The sequence below is a fragment of the Podospora pseudopauciseta genome (genome assembly GCF_035222475.1).
Source record: "Podospora pseudopauciseta strain CBS 411.78 chromosome 5 map unlocalized CBS411.78m_5.2, whole genome shotgun sequence".
NCBI classification, from domain to species: Eukaryota; Fungi; Ascomycota; class Sordariomycetes; order Sordariales; family Podosporaceae; genus Podospora; species Podospora pseudopauciseta.
The window spans coordinates 1,914,134-1,933,548 of NW_026946666.1; the positions used below are offsets into that span (position 1 = coordinate 1,914,134).

The 19,415-nt window shown below is 53.4% G+C and overlaps 8 protein-coding genes across 8 annotated transcripts; 4 read left to right on the forward strand and 4 right to left on the reverse strand.

Annotated features, from left to right (window-relative positions):
- Positions 1-103: 103 nt before the first annotated feature.
- QC763_0085420 (uncharacterized protein) lies at positions 104-956 on the reverse strand (the record flags this gene model as incomplete). The annotated part of the gene is made up of 3 exons (XM_062906184.1): positions 852-956; positions 674-789; positions 104-538 (listed from the first exon to the last, which is right to left on the reverse strand). Exons 1-3 carry the CDS (start codon positions 916-918, stop codon positions 104-106), a joined length of 618 nt encoding a protein of 205 aa, XP_062764346.1. The 5' UTR covers positions 919-956.
- Positions 957-2,637: 1,681 nt separating this feature from the next.
- On the forward strand, positions 2,638-6,669 carry QC763_504980 (uncharacterized protein). The gene is made up of 2 exons (XM_062913091.1): positions 2,638-5,188; positions 5,248-6,669. The coding sequence occupies exons 1-2, from the start codon at positions 3,652-3,654 to the stop codon at positions 5,505-5,507; spliced, it is 1,797 nt and encodes a 598-aa protein (XP_062764347.1). The 5' UTR covers positions 2,638-3,651; the 3' UTR covers positions 5,508-6,669.
- Positions 6,670-7,808: 1,139 nt separating this feature from the next.
- QC763_0085440 (uncharacterized protein) lies at positions 7,809-10,496 on the reverse strand (the record flags this gene model as incomplete). Its single annotated transcript, XM_062906185.1, has 1 exon — positions 7,809-10,496. The coding sequence occupies one exon, from the start codon at positions 10,494-10,496 to the stop codon at positions 7,809-7,811; it is 2,688 nt and encodes an 895-aa protein (XP_062764348.1).
- QC763_0085450 (uncharacterized protein) lies at positions 10,219-10,686 on the forward strand (the record flags this gene model as incomplete). Its single annotated transcript, XM_062906186.1, has 2 exons — positions 10,219-10,528; positions 10,616-10,686. 2 exons carry the CDS (start codon positions 10,219-10,221, stop codon positions 10,684-10,686), a joined length of 381 nt encoding a protein of 126 aa, XP_062764349.1.
- A 748-nt stretch (positions 10,687-11,434) lies between these two features.
- Positions 11,435-12,537, forward strand: QC763_505000 (uncharacterized protein; the record flags this gene model as incomplete). Its single annotated transcript, XM_062913092.1, has 1 exon — positions 11,435-12,537. The coding sequence occupies one exon, from the start codon at positions 11,435-11,437 to the stop codon at positions 12,365-12,367; it is 933 nt and encodes a 310-aa protein (XP_062764350.1). The 3' UTR covers positions 12,368-12,537.
- Positions 12,538-12,544: 7 nt separating this feature from the next.
- Positions 12,545-15,537, reverse strand: QC763_505010 (uncharacterized protein). Its single transcript, XM_062913093.1, has 4 exons — positions 15,371-15,537; positions 15,144-15,286; positions 14,942-15,093; positions 12,545-14,877 (listed from the first exon to the last, which is right to left on the reverse strand). The coding sequence occupies exons 1-4, from the start codon at positions 15,399-15,401 to the stop codon at positions 12,669-12,671; spliced, it is 2,535 nt and encodes an 844-aa protein (XP_062764351.1). The 5' UTR covers positions 15,402-15,537; the 3' UTR covers positions 12,545-12,668.
- Positions 15,538-15,776: 239 nt separating this feature from the next.
- QC763_0085480 (uncharacterized protein) lies at positions 15,777-17,816 on the reverse strand (the record flags this gene model as incomplete). Its single annotated transcript, XM_062906187.1, has 1 exon — positions 15,777-17,816. The coding sequence occupies one exon, from the start codon at positions 17,814-17,816 to the stop codon at positions 15,777-15,779; it is 2,040 nt and encodes a 679-aa protein (XP_062764352.1).
- Positions 17,817-18,383: 567 nt separating this feature from the next.
- QC763_505020 (uncharacterized protein) lies at positions 18,384-19,336 on the forward strand (the record flags this gene model as incomplete). Its single annotated transcript, XM_062913094.1, has 2 exons — positions 18,384-18,934; positions 18,984-19,336. Exons 1-2 carry the CDS (start codon positions 18,859-18,861, stop codon positions 19,334-19,336), a joined length of 429 nt encoding a protein of 142 aa, XP_062764353.1. The 5' UTR covers positions 18,384-18,858.
- Between the last annotated feature and the right edge of the window lie 79 nt (positions 19,337-19,415).

Consider the following 19,415-nt stretch of genomic DNA (forward strand, 5'->3'; position numbering starts at 1 on the left):
CCCTGGACGCCAAGTCAAACGGCAGATCCCCAGGCGTGCCAAGATGGCAAATCCTCCGCGATTCTGAACGACTTTGGACAGAGCCCTGAAGTTTCGACAGATGTTAGACGAGAACTACTCGTGATCTCGAACCTGGCAAGGGATGCTGCAGTTCGCCCAATACAGAGCTCAGGTGGCATGCTAGATTGGCCCCCATGATCGGATTCCCGTGGCCGCTGTGGCTGCCATCTCTGGCGGCCAGGAACACACGACGGTCTGGGGAGACTTGGGCAAAACTGGGATGAGCTGGGATGGACGGAGGAATGGCCGACTTGCCGACCTCGCAAACGTCGGGCGCCGGCTGAACCGGGTCTGGCTCAAGTGGTCTCTTTGGCTCCAGCATCAGCTCCAGGCGGATTCGAAAGGCAAACGCATGCCACAGGGTTTGCCGTCCGTTGTTGGTGATGCGGTTGGCAAAGTTGAACGAGAATAATTCCGGCGCATAACAGATCTTCTTTGATTTCTCGCCACGAGGGTGGTTGTTGTGGCTGTCGTGAGCCTGCGGGAAGCGTGGGAAGCAAAAGAACCATGGGTCTTGCAAACACGGCATTGGTGGAAAGAGAATGTGTGATGGTTGCGACTTGATCGAGGCTCCAGGTGCCGCCATTGGACACGAGGAACCGACGACTCGTACCCTGCAATTCCGTTGCGGAAATGTCTCTGCCCAATCGACCTCTGCCGCGTCCATGGGAATGCGGCTCTGGGCTGGGTCTCGTCCGGCCTGATGCTTGGCAACAATTAACTGCAAACCTGCTCTTGAGTCTGAACAGTTAAAGTCCGAGATCTCGCTGTCACTTTCGGATGAGGCAAACCTGTTTGACCTGTTTTGGAGGTGATGGATCGCTGGCTCCGATGAGGTCTTTGGAATCCACACGGCATTGGATGGGGGTCTCCGGATTAACCCATTGACCTGCCCAATGGAAGTTGTTGCCAGCGGTTGACGAAAACAGACGTCGGCGGCAGGAGCAACAAGCAACAAGGCCACCATCCTCCGTCACCCAAAAAGAAAGGAAGGAGCCGCGCTGTGCAGACCCTCTGCGCGGGGGTGGCGCATTTGGTGAAGCGCGCTAATGGTGGACCCCGCTCGCTGGGAACATTCTACACTATAAAGGATGGCATTCAGGAGGATGCGCTCCAAACAACTTTTACCGTCCTGGGGCTGTCTGGCGAGAGACACCAAGCATCAACAAGTAGCAGGCAGCGTAACAGAGGAAACATGGATATGACATGTCAATGCCAAGGGGGCCGTTTGGCGCCGTTGCAGGGACCCGTATCGTACGAAATTATCTGGGGAAGGGGTCAGCCTGCCGCGTTCTGAGGCAGGTGCAGGCGAGAAATGGTGTGGATTTGCGGATTTGTGGACTTGTTAGTGCAGTGCAGCCGCCCGTTTGGATGCTGAAACACCAAGGTCTGTTCTGTGAAATCTCCACAGCGCGTGTTTCGGTCCTCTGCTACCATAGCATCCAGCTCAGAGATTTCAACACTTCTCTCTCCATTTGGAATTTCTGTTGCCGCCGACCCTCCGTGCTCATCCAACTGCCATGAATAGATAAGCGGTTCTGGATATCTACCACATCAGTCAGAGAAGAAACAAAACATCTCCATAATGTACCAGAGCTTGGATTCTGTGGTTCTCAAACCAAGCACAGCCCACCCAGTCCAGTCTACGGAGTAGTGCACCGTGATGGCAACTAACAACTCTCGAAATAGACCATCCGATCGCCGTTTCATGCCTTGGCTTTACGCTTGCGCATAAACATGCCCTGGGCGAGCAGTCGAGTATATACAAACCTGGCGGCCGCAGCATGAACCTCGATATTAACAGTACCGGTGCTACGTACGACCTCGGTTGAGCAGAGGACAGTTTCGACCGCACGGAAGCAAGAGCCGAGTAATGGCCTCGGGCTGTCCTGGTGAGCAAATCCCCCGGTTCGCCTGCCGTCGGTTAGCGCGGAGTGGGCCCGATGTCCGGGCGCCCAAGGCCGAGAATTGTGGGCCGATAACAAGAGGAATACCGGCCATTCGGGGGCGAAATCCGGCCGGCCTCATTCGACCTGCACCACCCACCTGACCCCGCAAACTAACTGTCTTCCAGAACTTCGGAACGGAGTCGATGTGGAGATGGATGCAGCCTTACCATAAGACCAGCAAAATATCTGGGAATGGGGTGAGACCGAGGGCACAGAGGGCAGTACAGTAAACAAACAAGGCAACGAAAGCCACTATGATGTAACTGCGTGTGTGAGTGGGACTGTTCACACCTCACGTAAACCAACATTCTCAGGTGGCCGGATCTTCCTCCGCAGATTATCTGGGTTTGCCACGGCTGCCACTATTTCTCTCCTTTCTCGTCAAGATGATTATCTCATGACATGGCCCGATCTGATGAGGTTATCTGCGTAGTGCGTAGTGGGGTTTGTCGCGTCACTCAGCATGAACATGAAGCATGACGACCTGAGGAATAAGAAAGAGACTAGAAATAGATCAACCAGCCAGTAGGTAATCGGCACCCTCTTTCCCTTGAGGAGGGAACCGTTCAATTGAGTGGCTCTCAAGCGGCTGTGCCCGGGCAATGCGCAGGTTGCCAATTGGATTGGGGCTTCATCCGTGTCTCATGCGACAGACAGGTGTCTGTACGAAGTAGTGGTCCCTGGAGAAAAGAAGAAAGAAAAGCCGTCCAGGAATGTCCAAACTGCCCTTTTTCATGTTTTGGGAGCCTTCGTCATCCCTCACCTCATATCCAAGGGAGTGCCAGTTAGTTTTATTCCCCGGGCTTGCTAGGTACCACCTGGCGGAGTGAACCGCCCAAGACAAGACGTCCGTTCGTTGACTGACTGCGCCTTCGGTGGGCTGGAACACACTGCAATCTGTGACCCAACAACTCGCAAATCCCAGCTTGGGTCTTATCGAGACTTGCACATCACCACAACAACACAGCGAGCAACAACAGCAACACACCAATCCAGCACCAACGCTCTTCCGTCTGCACTCTCCGTCTGAGGCTTACGCACATCATTAACTTTGCGATCTAGCAAGGGCAAAGTCGGCCAATCCAGCGCCCAAGTGTACAGGAACCTAACCCCGCGCCCGTCCGTCCACGCGACCAGTATAAGCCAGACCCGACTCCAGTCGGTGCCCTACCTACCCACCGCAGCAGGCAGTGCGCTGTGCAGATAAAACAAGAACAAAGTTTCGTAAAATCAAGCTCGGCCATCGATCCGGGCCCGCTGGTCCAAGTCGCAGTCAACGAGTTGTCCGTCTGCGCTATAGCGGCTCTCGAGTCTGCGCCATCCGCCATCCACCACCCACAACAGACCTACCGTCCAGGTCTGTCCTGTCCTGTCCGTTTCCGTTCGATTTGACCCCGAACGACAGACACCACATCCACCCACCACCGCCCGGTTTTCTCGACGAGTAGATAGTTTCCCGTGGTCGGCCTTGCGTCCCTCTTCGACTTCGTGTGGTTCTGGGTCGATTCGTCGCCAGCCTAGTCGGAACCAGAGCCTCGTGTACTGCTGTGCCATGGTTGTCGCATCATCATCCGACGACAACTGAGACGTGTTACCGATAGCCCACGACTGATTCCCGCGGGCGAATACGACATCGAGGAGAATGGAATTTCCCACGAGTCCCATGCTCATCGACGACGGTCGCGATGTCGACTCTCTCAGCATCGACACGCGCCTGCCCAGGGCTGAAAGGGCACAATCAATCATTCACCAAGCCGAGGACGAGGAGGAAGACGAGAACAAGGCAACGGTTGAGCTGGCTTCCATCATGACAACCACCTCGAATCCGGTATCACCCGGTCCATCAAGCCCGCCGCTGGATCAGGTACGAATGCAAGACTTCATCCCTCCAACACGCCCAAGTAGCACGCCGTTCCCACAACCCGAGCCACGAAGTACAGATTTGCGCTGCCTGAGGTGTCCTTCAGAAGCCTCGATGGATCCCGACGAACCCAGCGTTTCTGACATCCCATCGGTGCAAACCGACAACGAGAACGCCGGGCTCAACCTCTCAGATCTTCCTGCCGAGATCCACGAATGCATCTTGGATCATCTATTTGGTTACCGGGTATCTACATCATCCAAGAGCTCAATCACGCGGTGGGGGACTGCTTTGCGGCATCCAAGAAGGAAGGAGCTTTCTGAGCTATCACGAGTGAGCCGGACTTGGAGGGTGTTGATCCAAGACAGGCTCTATCGGCATATCAAGCTCAAGGCGACCATCGATTCTTTGAGAGGATCGTTCGAGTACTTTGCTGCTCATCCACATTTACGATCATATATCAAGCATGTGGAGATCTGGTTTCCGGTATTCCGGCCAAAATATGGACCTCTGGCTCTGGGGACGGCAAACACCCTTCCCACAGTTACGCCGGATGGCTTGACAACGGCGTCTTATGTCTTACCCATGGACAACTGCTCTCTGGAAGAAGCCTTTTATTTCGTCGCCAACACCTTCCCAGATGTGTGCATCATGACGCTCGAAGGTGGTGAACGGCGCAAAGCACCGAAAGTGAGGCATTGGATCGGGGAGGATCTGTCTTGCCCACGCACGATGCCCAGGGTGAACTCGGTCCACACCCTTATTTGCAAGGGACAATGGAACTTGATCCGGGGGCAGGACGACTTTGAGACCATCACGTCCGCCCTGCCTAATCTGAAGGAGTGGCAGGGCTCTTACAGCAAACCGAAATCCAAGAGCTACCTCACCATGGCCGACATCTTCTCCAAGCCCATAAAATTAGAAAAGCTGGTTCTCTGTCTGGAGGGTGACTATCGACGAGAAATGTCTTTCCCATCGTACTTTCTCAAGGTGTCGAGCAAGGTGCACTTTTGCTCCAGGCTGGCCGACGCGGCCGCTTCTCCCTACCTGGAGCAAATATCGTACACGGGGAGAGTTTGCCAGCAATTCTTCAACGATCTTGTCCTCAAGTGTCACGACACGAGACTATCACGCCTAAAGCGGATCGATCTAACTGTCAAGAACTGCTGTCGGAAGGTGGCCCATTGGAACGAATCGGGGTCGGGAATCACAGACATGAACTTCATCAAGGCCTTTGAGCAGCTGGTGCTTGCTGGTATTCGAGCACTGGGGAAGTTACAGTCGATTGAGTACCTCCGGATTCGCTACGTGGACCTAGGTAAGGGCAATTCTGTACTCGATCTTGTATGCTCCTCTCAGCTAATGTTCTGTTGCCAGATTCCCCTGTCCCACCTTTGAATCCTTACTTTTTGCTCGACAAAGGGTGGTGTTCGGGCGTGTGGAGCGATGAGATCGTCGCCGAGCTCAATATCTCAAGACCGTCGGTTCAGTTTGAGGAACTGTCCGAGTCGTTTGGAGAGGTGGGTTACAACAAGGACGGCCGGATGACCATCAGTCCGGATTTCCCTCGCTCCAAGAGTCTGTCTTTGAAGCTGGAAAACTACGCGATGCTGAGTGTTGGGATCGCGATGCCGTAGGAGTAACTCGGGGGAGGATGCGGGTCCCAAGGGATGGTCGAGGTGCTGATTGGTGGTCAAGAGGCCTCGTGAGGTCTTGAAACAGGAACGTGGACGTGTTTGTCGAGATCGGACCGGTCTCTTGTATTTCTCGAGGCCTATTTATTGTCCTTGAACACCTATAGACCATTGCTCGACATGTGAGCAGTTTCTCGCAGGGCCTCTTTGATGTTTGCTAAGGCCTGAGCACTATCTTTGCAGGTCTGTCTCTGTTGTAAGTAGGAGTAGCCTAGCACTCACCTTCTATGGTTACCGGTGTGGCGGCAGCGTTCTTGTTTTTTTCTCTTATCATTTTGTGGGTCCTGGTGTACAACATTGGGAAATGCTCAAGCATAGAAGGGAGGTTTTACCGCTGGAAATTGTGAGGGGGGGCGTTATAATGGTGTTTTCATTTTTGTTTCTTTTGTTTTGCTTTGTCCTCTTTTACGTCGATGTTCCGAGGAGGGACAAGGTCATTACCATCATTCTTCCCTATCATCGTTACATGAAGGATTTTGCCCGTTGCTCATCAAAACACTAAGGGAGGATGGAATGGGTTTTCTGGCTTTGTTGTGTTTGTATTCCCAGGCTTGGACTCCTGCCTGTGAGGAGTGGGGGTCAAGGGGTGCTGGCTGGTTGGCTGGCTTGGTTTTTTTTATTGAGAAGGAACTCTGGGGCTGAAGGATTACCTATGGTATGGATGGTGAGCTTGGACACAGAAAGCGTTGTCTCATTATGTAGTGGTGGTGGCGGCGGTGGTTGGCGTCGTAGGTCATTCGCGTTCGCTGGGCAGAGGGGGGTGAGGGAAGGGATGAAAGGGGAACTTAGAACTCGCGTTAGTACCGACTTGTGGGCTGTTTGGGAAAATGTTTGCCAGTGAAGCGGGGATGAGCGGAATAGAGAGCTGATATGTCTGATACCATGAAGTTTATGTTGGTCTTCTTTTTAGGGTAGAATGCCGTGGGTGTCGTGTGTCGGAAATGGAGAAATGGAGGCTGTGATATTAAGGGGTAAGAAAGTAGTAGGTATGCCTCTTGTCTGTATTGCACACACCTCTAAGCCCGTTCGAGACGCTTCTGGACTATGTTAGATGCATCGTGAGGATCAATGAAGACGGACATGTCAACCATTCCTTGCGACCTAGGTATCAACCTCCTACTTCAAAAGGCTTTCTATCCCGACAAATGTGCTGACTTTTCGTGCTTCTTCGTTGCTAACTTCTTTGTCAATAGCCTGCGAAATGAAATGGCTACAAGACCAACAACAAGATGCAATGAGTCTGCAGGAGAGGCTCTTATTTTGTTGCTCACTGGGCTCAGAATCCTATCTAGGACTCATAAATACAGAGCTATGCTCATTGATAAACGTCGAGTGGATATATCAGCTTTTGACTCCAGTACCTCGGTGTCTGCGTGGTTTGTTTTATGGTCTCAGGCTCATCTACAAGCAAAGAGAAAAAAGGGGACATTAGTTGGGGTATACCAAAGGCTTTTCTCCCCCTGGAAAGCTATGTTTCTTCCTAGGCTTGTACCCAAGCATTTTGGGATACTGGGGGCCATTCTTTTGAAGAGAAAAATGGTCGGGGCAAGCCCCACAGAGCTGAAGATATACAAGCAAGTTGAGGTTCTGAATGACAACCATGTCCGGTTCATTTACTCTTCTCTCTTCTCCCACACGACTGCCTAATATAGTACCAACCACCTTTTGAGTCTTAAACACACAAGAGATCATTCCATTCACCAATACGACTCTTTTAAACCTCAGTTTCTGTTCTTTGCCTCATAGAAATCCGGCCTCTGATTTGTATTTTATTCCAGACAAAGCCCCCTCCCCGCAGTTATGTCAAGCCCCCGTGTTTATGCCTATGCCTGGGTATCTATGCGTTACTTGACATCTTGCACCAGCAAACAAAAGGAATAAGCTGGGTGGGTGGGTGTTTCCTGCTCCCCATAATTTATGAATAGAAAAGAGGAAGAGTATAAAAGGGGGGTCAAATGTGTCCAAACGAAAAATATCAACCCCGAAGCGCTCTCCAACGCGCGCTGCTCAACCAACTCCTTACTGATATACTGTTCCCGGTACGATGCAAAAGAAAAGAGAAAAACTAGCCCATGTCCCAAACCCCGTTTCCCACAAGTATGATTATAAACAAGATGAAAATAAAACAGTCGCCAGAGTGGTGATCAAGACGCAAAACCACACACGTATGTTTGTATATCGCCCCCATCTGGTTCTTTTTAACGCTTCGCTTCCAAAAACCCAAAAGAATCCCAGCCCGCCCTTTTACCTGCTGTCAGTAGGCAACTCGACCCCACTGTCCCTGTCCTGTGCATCTGGCCTCCACGTTTTTCGTCGTTCTTTCTCATCCTCAGTGTCACTGCTGTCAAGGTCGTCGTCTAATTGAGGATTTTCCCCATATAAAGAGTCCTCATTGAGATCGTCATCATAGCGAGGGTTGTCGCCGTAGAGGGAGTCGTCTCTAAGATCATCATCCGAGCGAAGGATGTCCCCATAAAGAGAATCATCTCGAAGATCGTCGTCTAAGCGGGGGTTGTCCCCATAAAGAGAATCGTCTCTGAGATCATCGTCCAAGCGAGGGTCGTCTCCATAGAGGGAATCGTCCTTCAGGTCGTCGTTTTCGGTGTCGGTACCACCTAGATTGTCCAACCGAGGCTCTTCCCCATAAAGAGAGTCGTCTTTCAGTTCATCCTCGTAGTCTTCAATATCGTTTTCCATGACGCTTCCATCCTCTTCCTGTTGCGGTTCTAGAGCCTCAATCTCCTCGGGAACAAGTACCCGACCGCCCAACTCAACGTCGCTGACGGTAATATTGTAGGCAAGAGCTCGTTTTCCTTCCTTGATCAGCTCCTCCGTCCACCCCAAACACCGCTTCAGACTTTGGTTCATTTTCTGACTGTCGACGAGTAGTTGTTGATGCTTGGAGAGATCAATCTGAAGCCTCCGCTCGTCTCTCTTCTGGCGCGACTCATTGCGCTCCGTGTTGGCCCCGGAACTGCCCGAATCCGAATGCTCCGAGCCAGACATGAAATCTTCCTCCTCCTCCTCTTCTTCCTCTTCGTCTTCCTCTTCCAGTTCCTCTATCGCAGCGTCCCCCGCCGCAATCTCACCCTCTTCCTCGTTGAGATCATTCAGCTCCATTCCAGCTTTCGCCAACCCCCCACCTGCAGCTGTCGAGGCCGATGGGACGCGGTTACTCAACGAGGCCATGCTCATCCTCGACATCCGCTTATAACGCCGCAGCTCAGCAGTCTGCTTCCGCAATTGTCTTTCCAACGTCCTATTGATTGCCTCAAGACTGGCATTTGTAATTTGCAAATCTTGCACTTTGCGCTCTCGGCGCGCGTTGGCGACCAAATCACTCAGCGGTTCCTTTTCCTGCGAGCTAGACTTCGCTGGGCTGTTCAGCGACTCTGACTTCCCTTCTTCTGATTCGGCAAAATCCTCGGCAGCCTGAAGAAGTGATGCAAAGCCACTCATGCCTGGGCTTCCTGGAAGAATCGTGCTCGGTGGGGCAAATAGGGGAGATGTTGCCTCAGAGGCAGGGGTGGGGGGGATGGAGCCATGAGAAGACATAAGCCTGGCTATGGCAGGAGCATCGGCAATGGTCAGGCTCTTTGGGCGAGCGTGGGCTCTTTCTGCACCGGTAGAATGGGGAGTTTGTTCCAGTCCAGACCATCCTTGGCTGCCCACGCTGAGTCGATGGTGTGAGCTCGCTATGGGGGATCGGGGAGACACAAGGGGCGTGTTGTGTCCGCTCTTGACCTTGGGTTGGACCCCAACAGGAGAAGTTGGCCTGAGCGCATTGCCCGTCCGGTTTGTTGGTATTCTAGAAGCTGTAGACACGACCGAGCTCGGTCCTCTCCTCGTTGGTCCAAATTTGGGGGCAGGCTGTAATTCTGGTGCTCCGTTTGCGTAAAAGAACTTGCTCATGAGACTGTCATTGCTGGTGGCAGCAGGAGACACCAGTGGAGAGACAACACTTGATCGATCTGGAGCAGGGCTTCCGCTGGCATGGAAAAAAGTTGTGTTCCTCGCTTGTTGCGGTGCAACTACTGGTCTCGGATGTGCTTGCTGGGTCTGTCTCGGAACGTCTGCGGCATAAAAGAACTTTGAATCCGGGTCCTGACGATGGCCAGCGCCACTCACATCGGAGGCCGGACTGAATGTTACTACGGGTCGTCTCGAAGTCACATCGTCAACAACGGATGGCGAGATAGACAGCCCATTTCTACTGTCGAAAGATTCGTGTCGTTCAATATTGGGGGTGGCGTTCGGAGTGCTGTGGGCGCTTTCAACGCGGTTTTGTCTTGACCCAGATCTCGGTGTGACATTGGTGGTGTTTAGGAATGCGGCTACGGGGGAAGTGATGTCGAGTTTATCGCGCGGCCCCGAGCCATTGGCGCTCAAGATGGTATCAGGCCTTGGGCGTCGTGGCAGCGGTGTCGCAACGCTTGTCGGGTTCTGGTGTTGAGTAGAAGTAGTAGAAGGAGCAAGACGCGTCGCTACTTTCGGAGTCACTGGCGGTTTGCCGCTGTTGTTTACTGCCTTTGCTGCGGTTGGGACTTGTGGCTGTCGAGTACTAGTGGGACCTGGTCGCTCGTAGGATGGCATCCTGGGAGTGGTCTGCCTCGCCGTCGTCGGCGTGGGCGCTTTCGGATCAAATCCTGCCCTCATGCCCCGTGCTGTCGACGTTGCATTTTGGTCCCTCCGTTTGAACGGATGGCGGGACAACGGCACGGCAGGGGACGAGGCGGAGGTGGTCGTCGGGGCGGCTGGACAGGCGGCTGCGGTGGTGGTGATGCGTGTTGTTCTGTGGCCCGAGGCGGACGTGGTGGTAGTCAGAATACCCGCCGAGGGCTTTTTCCTCAGCGTCGGCGGCTGTGTTGCCGTGGTAGTTGATTCTCGCGGGTCGGCGGGTGGGTGCGAAGGAGGGATTGGGGGCGGAGGCATCGCGTTCGATTCGCTATGGCGGATTTCTAAAGGTGCGTGGCTGGTCGCTGGTTGAACCCTGAGTTTGGCTTTGGGCCGCTCTGACTGGCTGACATTGCCGAGAAATACAATGGGATTAGCCGCTATTTCTCAGAACTCGGTGCGAAAGTCGATAAACCGCTCCCACGAAGGGCCAATCTCGAGGAAATAAGCACAATAATCTTCAATTGAGCAGTGACAAAACAATACCAGGGGCCTGTGGGAAAAGGAGACGAAGCTATGGAGTTGTATCCGTAGTCTACCTATGCTGATGAGCCCAAGGCCCCAATCCATCCGGGACGCACCGGGGCCCCTCTCTCGTCCTCCACCCTCACCGCTTCACACCGCCCAAGCCAGCATGACCAGCACGGCCAGCCAGGTTCGTCCCATCAATTGCTTTGCGTGTGTGGTGAACATCTCGATGCATTGGGCTGCAACCTGCACCTGGAACCCCGCCAACTTGTGTCTGTCAGAGACTCAGGTTGGACAGGCCGGTGGCCGGACAGACAGCTGAGGCACCCGCTGCAGGGCTCCCCTGCTCCCGGACCCCACAAAACACATGTCTGTCGAGATGGAGGCGGGGCCGCTTCATCGAAATGCCTGCTCTCTGCCCTGCTGACATTTCCAAGCGCCTTCCAGAGCCCACGCTGATGAAACAATATTGAGATTCCCAAGACAAAGGAAAAAGAACTTGCATCGACCTCGACAACCCATCACCACCGATTCCCACCTCGACGTGTGGCGCAAGGCGCAAACCACATCACCCTCCAGTTTTGAACCACAGCGCATCAAGCTCTAACGCACAGCCTAACGGATCTCCACTACAAAGTCCAAAAAAGGCGCTTGGGCCTTTCTCCGATCCCGTCCCATGCCACGATAACATATGACCGTTACCAACGCTTCCCCGAGCCCGCCTAAGCATGGCGTTACTGGGAGTGACTCTGATAATTGCCTCTCTCATTCTACTCTGTATGCGGAGACCACAGTGGTTTCCCTCCCTGTTTGGAGGCGCTCTTCAGCCGGAGACCAAGGAAGAAAAGCACACCGACGACGGCCTGCAAAATCGACATGCCCCACCAGCGCTCGTGATCCAACAACCACACGACGCCAACGACGACATCGACGACATTGACGAACAGTCAACCCCCAAGGCATCCGCCACAATAGTGGTTGACAACGCTCCCGTCCCAACTCTAAATCTCTCCGAGCCAGAGCCAGAACCGGCGCCAAAACCCCAGATCCGACCACCGGTGCCTCTGTTCTCAGCACCCCCACCAGCACAATCACCCAACAACCTACTGATGCCCCCTCCCTCCCGACCACCAACCCTCCGCCCCACCCCATCTTCCTCCCTCTCCCCAGCGCCCTCCCGTCTCTCCCCCGCCCCAGCGCGCGGACCAGGCTGTTCAACCCTCGCCCCTCCCCCAACCCACTCCACCAAACCCTCCAAGCCCTCCAAAGCCGTCGTCCTCACCCCGGGGCACTCCCCTCTCGACTGGGCCCGCCTCTCCGGAAACCCCTCCGCCGACCTCCGCGGCCTCCCCCCCGGAACGCCCTACCTGCGTGTGACACCATCCATGCTGAAGAGACAAACCGGCAGAAAGGGGAAAGATGCCTGGACGGTGCTTAGCGGGAAGGTGTATAATCTCACCCCTTACCTACCATTCCACCCCGGAGGAGAGCCAGAGTTGCTCAGGTGCGCGGGGAGAGACGGAACGAGGTTGTTTGGGGAGATTCACCCGTGGGTGAACTACGAAGGCATGCTGAGTGCTTGTCTGGTGGGAATCTTTGTCACAGAGGAGGAGGCTGCTGCTGCCGCGGCGGGGGTTGGCGGGATGGAAGATATGGACTGATGTTGGATTGGGAAGACTCCCGCCGGGCTTCTACGATACGCTCGAGCAATGGGCTGGCTATGTGGTAAGACGTGGAAACAATGCTTGGGAAGAAAGACATGCTTGGCATTTCAGAGGTCATAGAATATGATACCCCAAATAGACAAGAACTGGTTACTTGATGCTCATTACCAATATGTCACCTTGTTAAGTGATGAATGCGTAACACTGACTATTCGCTGGTCCAGGAACCGTAATTAATTTGATATGTAACCGCACTTGCCATAGCCCACTTCAAAGATGCAGAGAGGGAGTTGTCTCTTCACTTCCGCCTGCCAAACCGGAACTTCAACTCATCATCACTGTCGTCGTCGCTTTCGTCTCTACTGGCAGCCATGAACCTTCCCCGACGCGGCTTCTTCGCTTCCCTCGAGCTACTAGGTGAGGCATTCAGCGGTGGTGCTGCTCGCTTGTTGCTGCTCTGCGACTGCGTTTGCGTGCTCTGTGCCTGTGACTGGCCCTTCCAAGCATTGGCCCGCTCCGCTGCCTTGGCCGCCCTCGACCTTGCTGGCTCGGGTGTTGGCTCTGGTGCTGCTCGGTCCTCGTCCATAACATCCACATCATCTTCGTCCTCATCACTGCTGTCGATGGTGAGAATGTTCCTCCTGGGAGGGGCCTTGGTTTTCTCGGGGGTGGGATTGCTGGTTTGCTGCTGCGTTTGAGATTGACGTTGGCTGGTGGCATCGTTCTTTTGGCGACTGTTGGAGTCGTTCTCGAGCCAATACTCGTCACCGATACCATTGCTCTTCGGCCGAACCTCTTCTAGGGGAATTACTGTTCGTGATGCTTGCCGTCCAGTGGCTGCACCTTGCTTTCGGAACTGCTTGTAATTCCTACGACCATTCCATTTGGGATCCCAACGACCGTCGGCAATGTCCTGTTCACGCGTACGACTGGTACCAGCTCCCCCTGTCCATGGCTCAGGGAAGCGAACCTCACATTCCTGGACCGTTTCAAGTTGCAGCCTGCGAATTTCCGCATAATCAATCTCATCATCGCCCAACTCGGTCAGTGCTCGACGTTCCGCGGCTGCTCTGGCTTCGGCCTCTTCGCGCTGTTTGCGCGCCAGCTCCAAGATATGGTCACTGCCTGCTGTTTTCTTGCCTTTCCCTTTCGTACCTCGCCCCTTCTCACTTTTGTCTTGGGGAGATTCAATCACCATCTCGTCCTTGTCCTCGTCCTTAACTGGAGGCTCCGGTTCCGGTGGTGGGGGCACAGGCGGCTCTCCTGCCTGAATACGCCTGCGTTTGGCTGCCGCGGCTGTGGGGGCAATGTTGGCTAGTAATGCCGATTCATCATGTTCTGGCAAGGGTGAGAGTGGGCGTTTGCGCGTAGCTCGAGGCGGAGGGCGCGACTCGGGTGCGGTCTCTTCCTCTGGACGATCAAGAGGGTCCTGGTACTGCGAAACAAACAGACCATCCTGTGACGCTTCGACTGCGGGCTGGCTTAGTTCGGGAAGGTTAGGTTGAACGGGGCCTATCTCTTGAGTCGGCTCGGGGTTGTCGCCCTCGATGTCAAAGCCTTTGAATCTGCTTACACCTCTTCGAGTCCGCACTCTTCGAGGAGGCAGTTGTGGCGAGGGTTCTCTCACCACCTCTCTTTGCTGGGGCGCTGTCGGCTCGGTCGATGGCTGATCTATTTCCATGCGAACACCTGGTTCTTTGTGAGCTTCAGGACGTGACATTGCCGGTTCGGATTGACTAGCCTCTTCCAAGGGGCGTCGCAACATGGAAGCATCGCAGTCCAGAATCGCCTCAATAAATTCGCGCTGGTCGATTGGTCGATGGTCGAGCCGCTGAGCAAATTCTGTGAGAAACTGCGCATACCATTCGTAGTTTTCATCTTTCGGGATGTATCGAACAAGCACCACTCCCTTCCCCTCGCTGCCATCCTCAAAAGACCCAAGCCCCTTTTCACCAGCCACGCCTTTGACGAAACGGACGAAATCATCCACGTCCGTTCGTCCTGGCGTCACCGCATTCAACACCGCTTTACCCCTCCCAGAAGTGATGGGAGAGAGGAGGTTTTCAAACTGTTTCTTCTCGTAAAAAACAAACGTATACCCTTCAAACACCTCCTGTCGCCGTTCATCCGGAGCGTAGGCTGTGCTGGGTCGTTCTCCGGTCTCTTCACCTCGTGGCGGCAAGTGGTCGAGAGCATTGGGCCAATGGTGATCAAAGTCTTGTTCCAACGCGCTCGACGAGCCTTCCTCGGCATCGGCTGGTGTTGTTGCTGCATTGATGATGGTGTTGATGAAGCTCTCGGTGACAATAAGTTTGCCATTAATGAGAGCTTGAAGCCCCTTCGACGTGTTGCGCTTCTTTGACACGACGTGGGTGGTGGTTTCTTCGTATTCAGCCGAGTATTTTATATCCAATTGTTCGAGATCATCGCGAAGCTTTGTCCACGGGTCTGCACGTAACTCCTTGGTAGTGAAGGAGAAGCTCAGCACAACGGGGTACCACTGAATGCTATATCACAGCCACACCGCGTGTCAGCCATCGCAATGACAGATATACAGCGAGGAAGGCTTACCGCAGAAGCTTCTGGCACATTCCTAGCTTGACTGTATTCACAGTCTCGGTGAGGACTTTCTTCTGGCCGCGTATCTGGACATCGTTTACGGTGGTTCCCTTTTTTGAATCGAGATCTTCAATGGTGATCTGGGATCTGGAGGTAATGTTGCGCTACTATCGTCAACGCCAGTCGCGCTTTAACAATACTGGGTGCTACATACGCCGCCGCCTTCCGGGACAGGCTCAACCTTGATGGTGATGTGTTTACGCGAAATGGTCTTGTCAGAGATAACGAGCTGACCAGCCTCAGATACCGTGCGGCCGAAGAGGTAGAGCTTTCCAGGCCGCAGCCAGAGCTTCTTGCCTGGTTTGCGCGTTAGCTGCAGGTACGCTTGCAAAAAGCAGGGATGCAGTGATTGAAGATAGAAACGACGGTTTCGAGGCTTACCTTCGAAAAGATCGCTCTCAAGCAGCCACATGATTGTTGCTTGAGGCAAGGCAAGGCAGTAGAGAGTAGAATAGGTTCGATAAAGATGGCACGAATCTGAGGGTGCTGCAGCTGGTGCGCGTGGGACCAAGGATTGCCGTCCTAGAAAAGTCCAGAAAGTTGAAGCTCGGAGCATTGGAGAGGTACCGACACGTCATTTACGCGACTCCACGTGACTATAATGCACTCTCCACATGGACCCAAGCACGGGTCACTACAATAGTTTGATAATGAGAACCTTGAGGGCCAGATAGGGAGATCGGGCTATTTCAATGACCATCATGACTTGAACTACTTCCTAAGTAGGTATCTATACACAAAGCTACCAATATTTGCCAGTTTTTTCCAACAAAGGCCTTCTTCCCATTCAAACAAGAGTTGGGTTCAAAATAGCAAGCTCTTGCAAATGCTTGCGCCAGGCCCCGACATGATCTTCCATGACAAAACTGTCAGTCGCTGCTACCTTCTGGCCCTGTTTAACTCCATAAAGATACGGTTTCTCGTCAGCATAACAATGAGTTTCAGCCTCGTTTGGAAGCTTGCCATGCAGGATAAAGTCTCTAGCGATCGAATTTGTACACTGAGAGGTATCCCTCGACGAGTGTCCATATCCATGATGAACAATCATCCGAGCATTGGAGCCCATCTCATGCAGGAGTCTCCTCCCATTTCGGAGAGGCGTTGCCGGATCGTAGGTTTCTGCAATCAGAAGGACTGGGTGCTTCAGTTTATGTCCGAGATGGCCACGGTAGACTTCAGCAGGACGAGGCCAGTAGGTGTTAAAGTGACGGCAGGGAAGCACGTTGTAGAACCGGCTATTTCCCGCGATCCAGTTTTTGGTGGTCATATTGCCCCAAAGCGAGAGCCACCACTCAAGGTCATCGGGCTCCGTAGCGTCGAATGAATCACTGCAAATCACCAAAGTCCCAAGCTCTTCTGTAGAAGGAGGCTCAGGACTGGCGAGACAAGGCTTTTCGGGGTTGAAATACCAGGAGGTCTTGTCAATCAGAGTGGCTGCAAGTGTGGCGTTGCCTTCCTCGAGGCCCAAAAGAGCTTCGGCGAGCGCTGGCCAACTTTGTGCGTTATACATGGCGCCGTATATTGTGTTTACCAGAGCCGAATATGTGACAACAACAGGGCCGCTTGTTGGGATGTAAGCGGAGGCTGGCCGGTCGAGGAGTGATGAAAGAAGGGTTTCCAACCGGCTTTGGAGGCCATCAAGGGTGACAGGTTTGCCGTTCCTTGACTTTGCCAGAGCGCAATATCTCGACCCAGCGTTGACACACTCACCCAGAAAACCGTCCCGCCAGGCATCTGTTGCATTGTCCAACGCTGCCCAGCCAAAACCTCCACGTAGACGATGGTCTTTGACATATTCGGTGCCATCGAGGATCATGCGGCCGGAACGGTTGGGAAACATGGACACATAGGTTTGCGCAATACCTGTCCCATAGCTCACAAAATTTCCCGTGACTTCGTTTTCACCAAGTGCCGCTCGAATCTGTTCAAGATCTCTTGCAACAAAGGCCGTGGAGACGAACCGACCCAGGTCTCCGTGGCGCTCCCAGCATGCTCTCATGACAGCAGCGTTCATTGCGTCAACAAGTTCAACTTGATCCCGATGAGAAGCCGACACGGATCGGTGTTTCGATACCAACAACTCCCAGTGGTCCCGGTCTGCATCGTGAGGGAAACAGGCCACAGCGGGTTGAGACATGTTGACACCCCGGGGATCCCAACCCAAAATGTCAAACTTGCCATCGCTAAGTCTCTCGGTTATATTTTGCCCTGCGCGCCATGCATAGCTCGTCCCACTTCCTCCCGGTCCCCCAGGCTCGATGATGATGGTTCTTTCACTCTTTCGGCCGACCTGATCGTCCAAGGCGGTATATGTTGAACTGATCCTGGCAAGTCCCGAAACTTGGAACTTGGTGACAGCAAGACGGGCAATGCGGTTGTTGGACTTATTGGTGTAGTCCAGTGGGACATCCAAAAATCCACACATAAATATGCCACGACCGGCGTATGGGTCCTCTTTCCGCCCATCGCTGCTATTTCCAACAGTCAACCCCCAGCTCCAATGAGCAGGGTTGGGGTCAAACAAACCAAACCAGCTCTTTTCGAATTCAACATCGTCCAACGGCGGCGGTGTTGTTCTTGGTGTACAGGGTTGAAATCGAAACGGATCGTGGGGCTTCGGAAACTTTCCATACGGAGAATCAGGGATTTGTGTCTTGAAGCAGCTCAAAGGGCTATTACTGTGGCACTTCGAGAATGGCGAGAACCAAACTAAGCTCCCGACAACGAGCCCAAGAACGATCCATTCACGAACAGACTTGGAGAAACGGCCGTCTCTGGCGGCCCCGCTTTCAGAGCCCAACGCGGCTGAGGATCGAAATTTGTTCATTGTGGTTGTTGTCTTTTGAAACGGTTGGCTTAGACATGGTCATTGAAGATGGGTGTGCTATTTCATTTCAGGGTGGTCCAAACTCCTTGCACCTGCAGCAGCCTCTCGGCTGAAAGACCGCCTCTTCTAATAATGCCTTCCGGGTTAATAACAATGGTTTTGATGCTGTTGATTCGTTGAAACGGCTCGTAAGTGAGGTACGTAGCAATCATAATCGATACGTTCTGGTAGCGCAAGCGAAAATATTTCCCGCTGAGAGGCCTGTCACAAGTTAGACCCATCGTTCGCTCTTAGTACTGGGTAACTATTTCAGAACCGTAGCACGGTTGAATATAGGGGGTTCCTCGACTGGATCTTGGATGCTCTCTTCGATGCCCTTGGTGGGGTTTATCAAACGCCAGCCGACATGGGTGGGGTATCTTTGCGTGTGACACATGCAGGGCTTCACAAGGGTGGGCCTGTTTCCCCACAAATCACGGCGGTTCGGCACATGACGTAATCCCTCGTCCCATCTGTGCAGATGTACGATTTGACGATAGAGCGCTGCCAGATAGTATCCAAGGCTCATCTCAAACCTGATATGCACCATCCGGGTGATTTCAAGGCGCAAGCAGAGCCGCTGCCAGACATGAGACATAATTGGCCAGCTGGCCAGTCGACCTCGGCCTCAACGCTGTAGAATCCAGAGGCATCCACAGCCCAGCCACAAGAAGAACGTAAGTGTCTGTCATATGCTGGAGAGCAAGCGGTGTACAAGCCTGCCGGAGCATACGACATTTCTGTCTTGGTTTGGCTTGTCGTTGGCACACCACGTCATTGGGTGTGGCGCTACCGCCATGGTTGAGCCCAAGAGACTACATGCCAGGAGTATAATATAATTTCCAACAAGCCCTTCAGAGCAAACTTTCTTTGTTCACACACAAATACTTCTTTTTCGGTCAGGTCTTCCACTGTCTGCCTTCTCACCTTGAGCCCTCCAACAAGAAAATAAACTCATTCTTCCAATCAGCCACACCGAAAGAAAGACAGCAATCATCTCAAAATGGAGCGTTTCGTCCCCTGGGTCCACATTGCCGCGGCCATATTCTCCGTCATTCTCTTGGGAATAAGCGCATATGGTGAGTATTTCTCATCAGGCTGAAAGTTCCTAACTGACACATCTCGCAGTTGTGCACGTTACATGGGGCCACCCGACTCCCAATTTCATCTTGTTCAGCTCTCTCTGGTCTCTTCTGGTTTTTGGCTATGTGGCTATGACACCACGATTTGCCCCTAGACTCTTCCACGGCACCATTTCACTGGCTCTGTTGTGGTTGACGACCATCTTCTGGTTCGCCGGCGCAATTGCCTATTCGGTTTGGGCCGGATATCCGTATTGCCACGGCTCAATTTGGTGTGGCTCGAACCAGGCGGGAATTGCCTTTAGCTGGATTCTTTTTGTGCTCTTTACTTTCTTGGCCGTCGTCGAGACTCTCCGTTTCCGAAGGGGTTCCGTACGCACAGGGCCTGCCGTTGTTTAGAGAGCTCGGTCGTTGCAAAATTCGGACTGAGGCGGCACCGTGTGCAGGGCAGGAAAAAGATCACTGACCCGCGATGCCG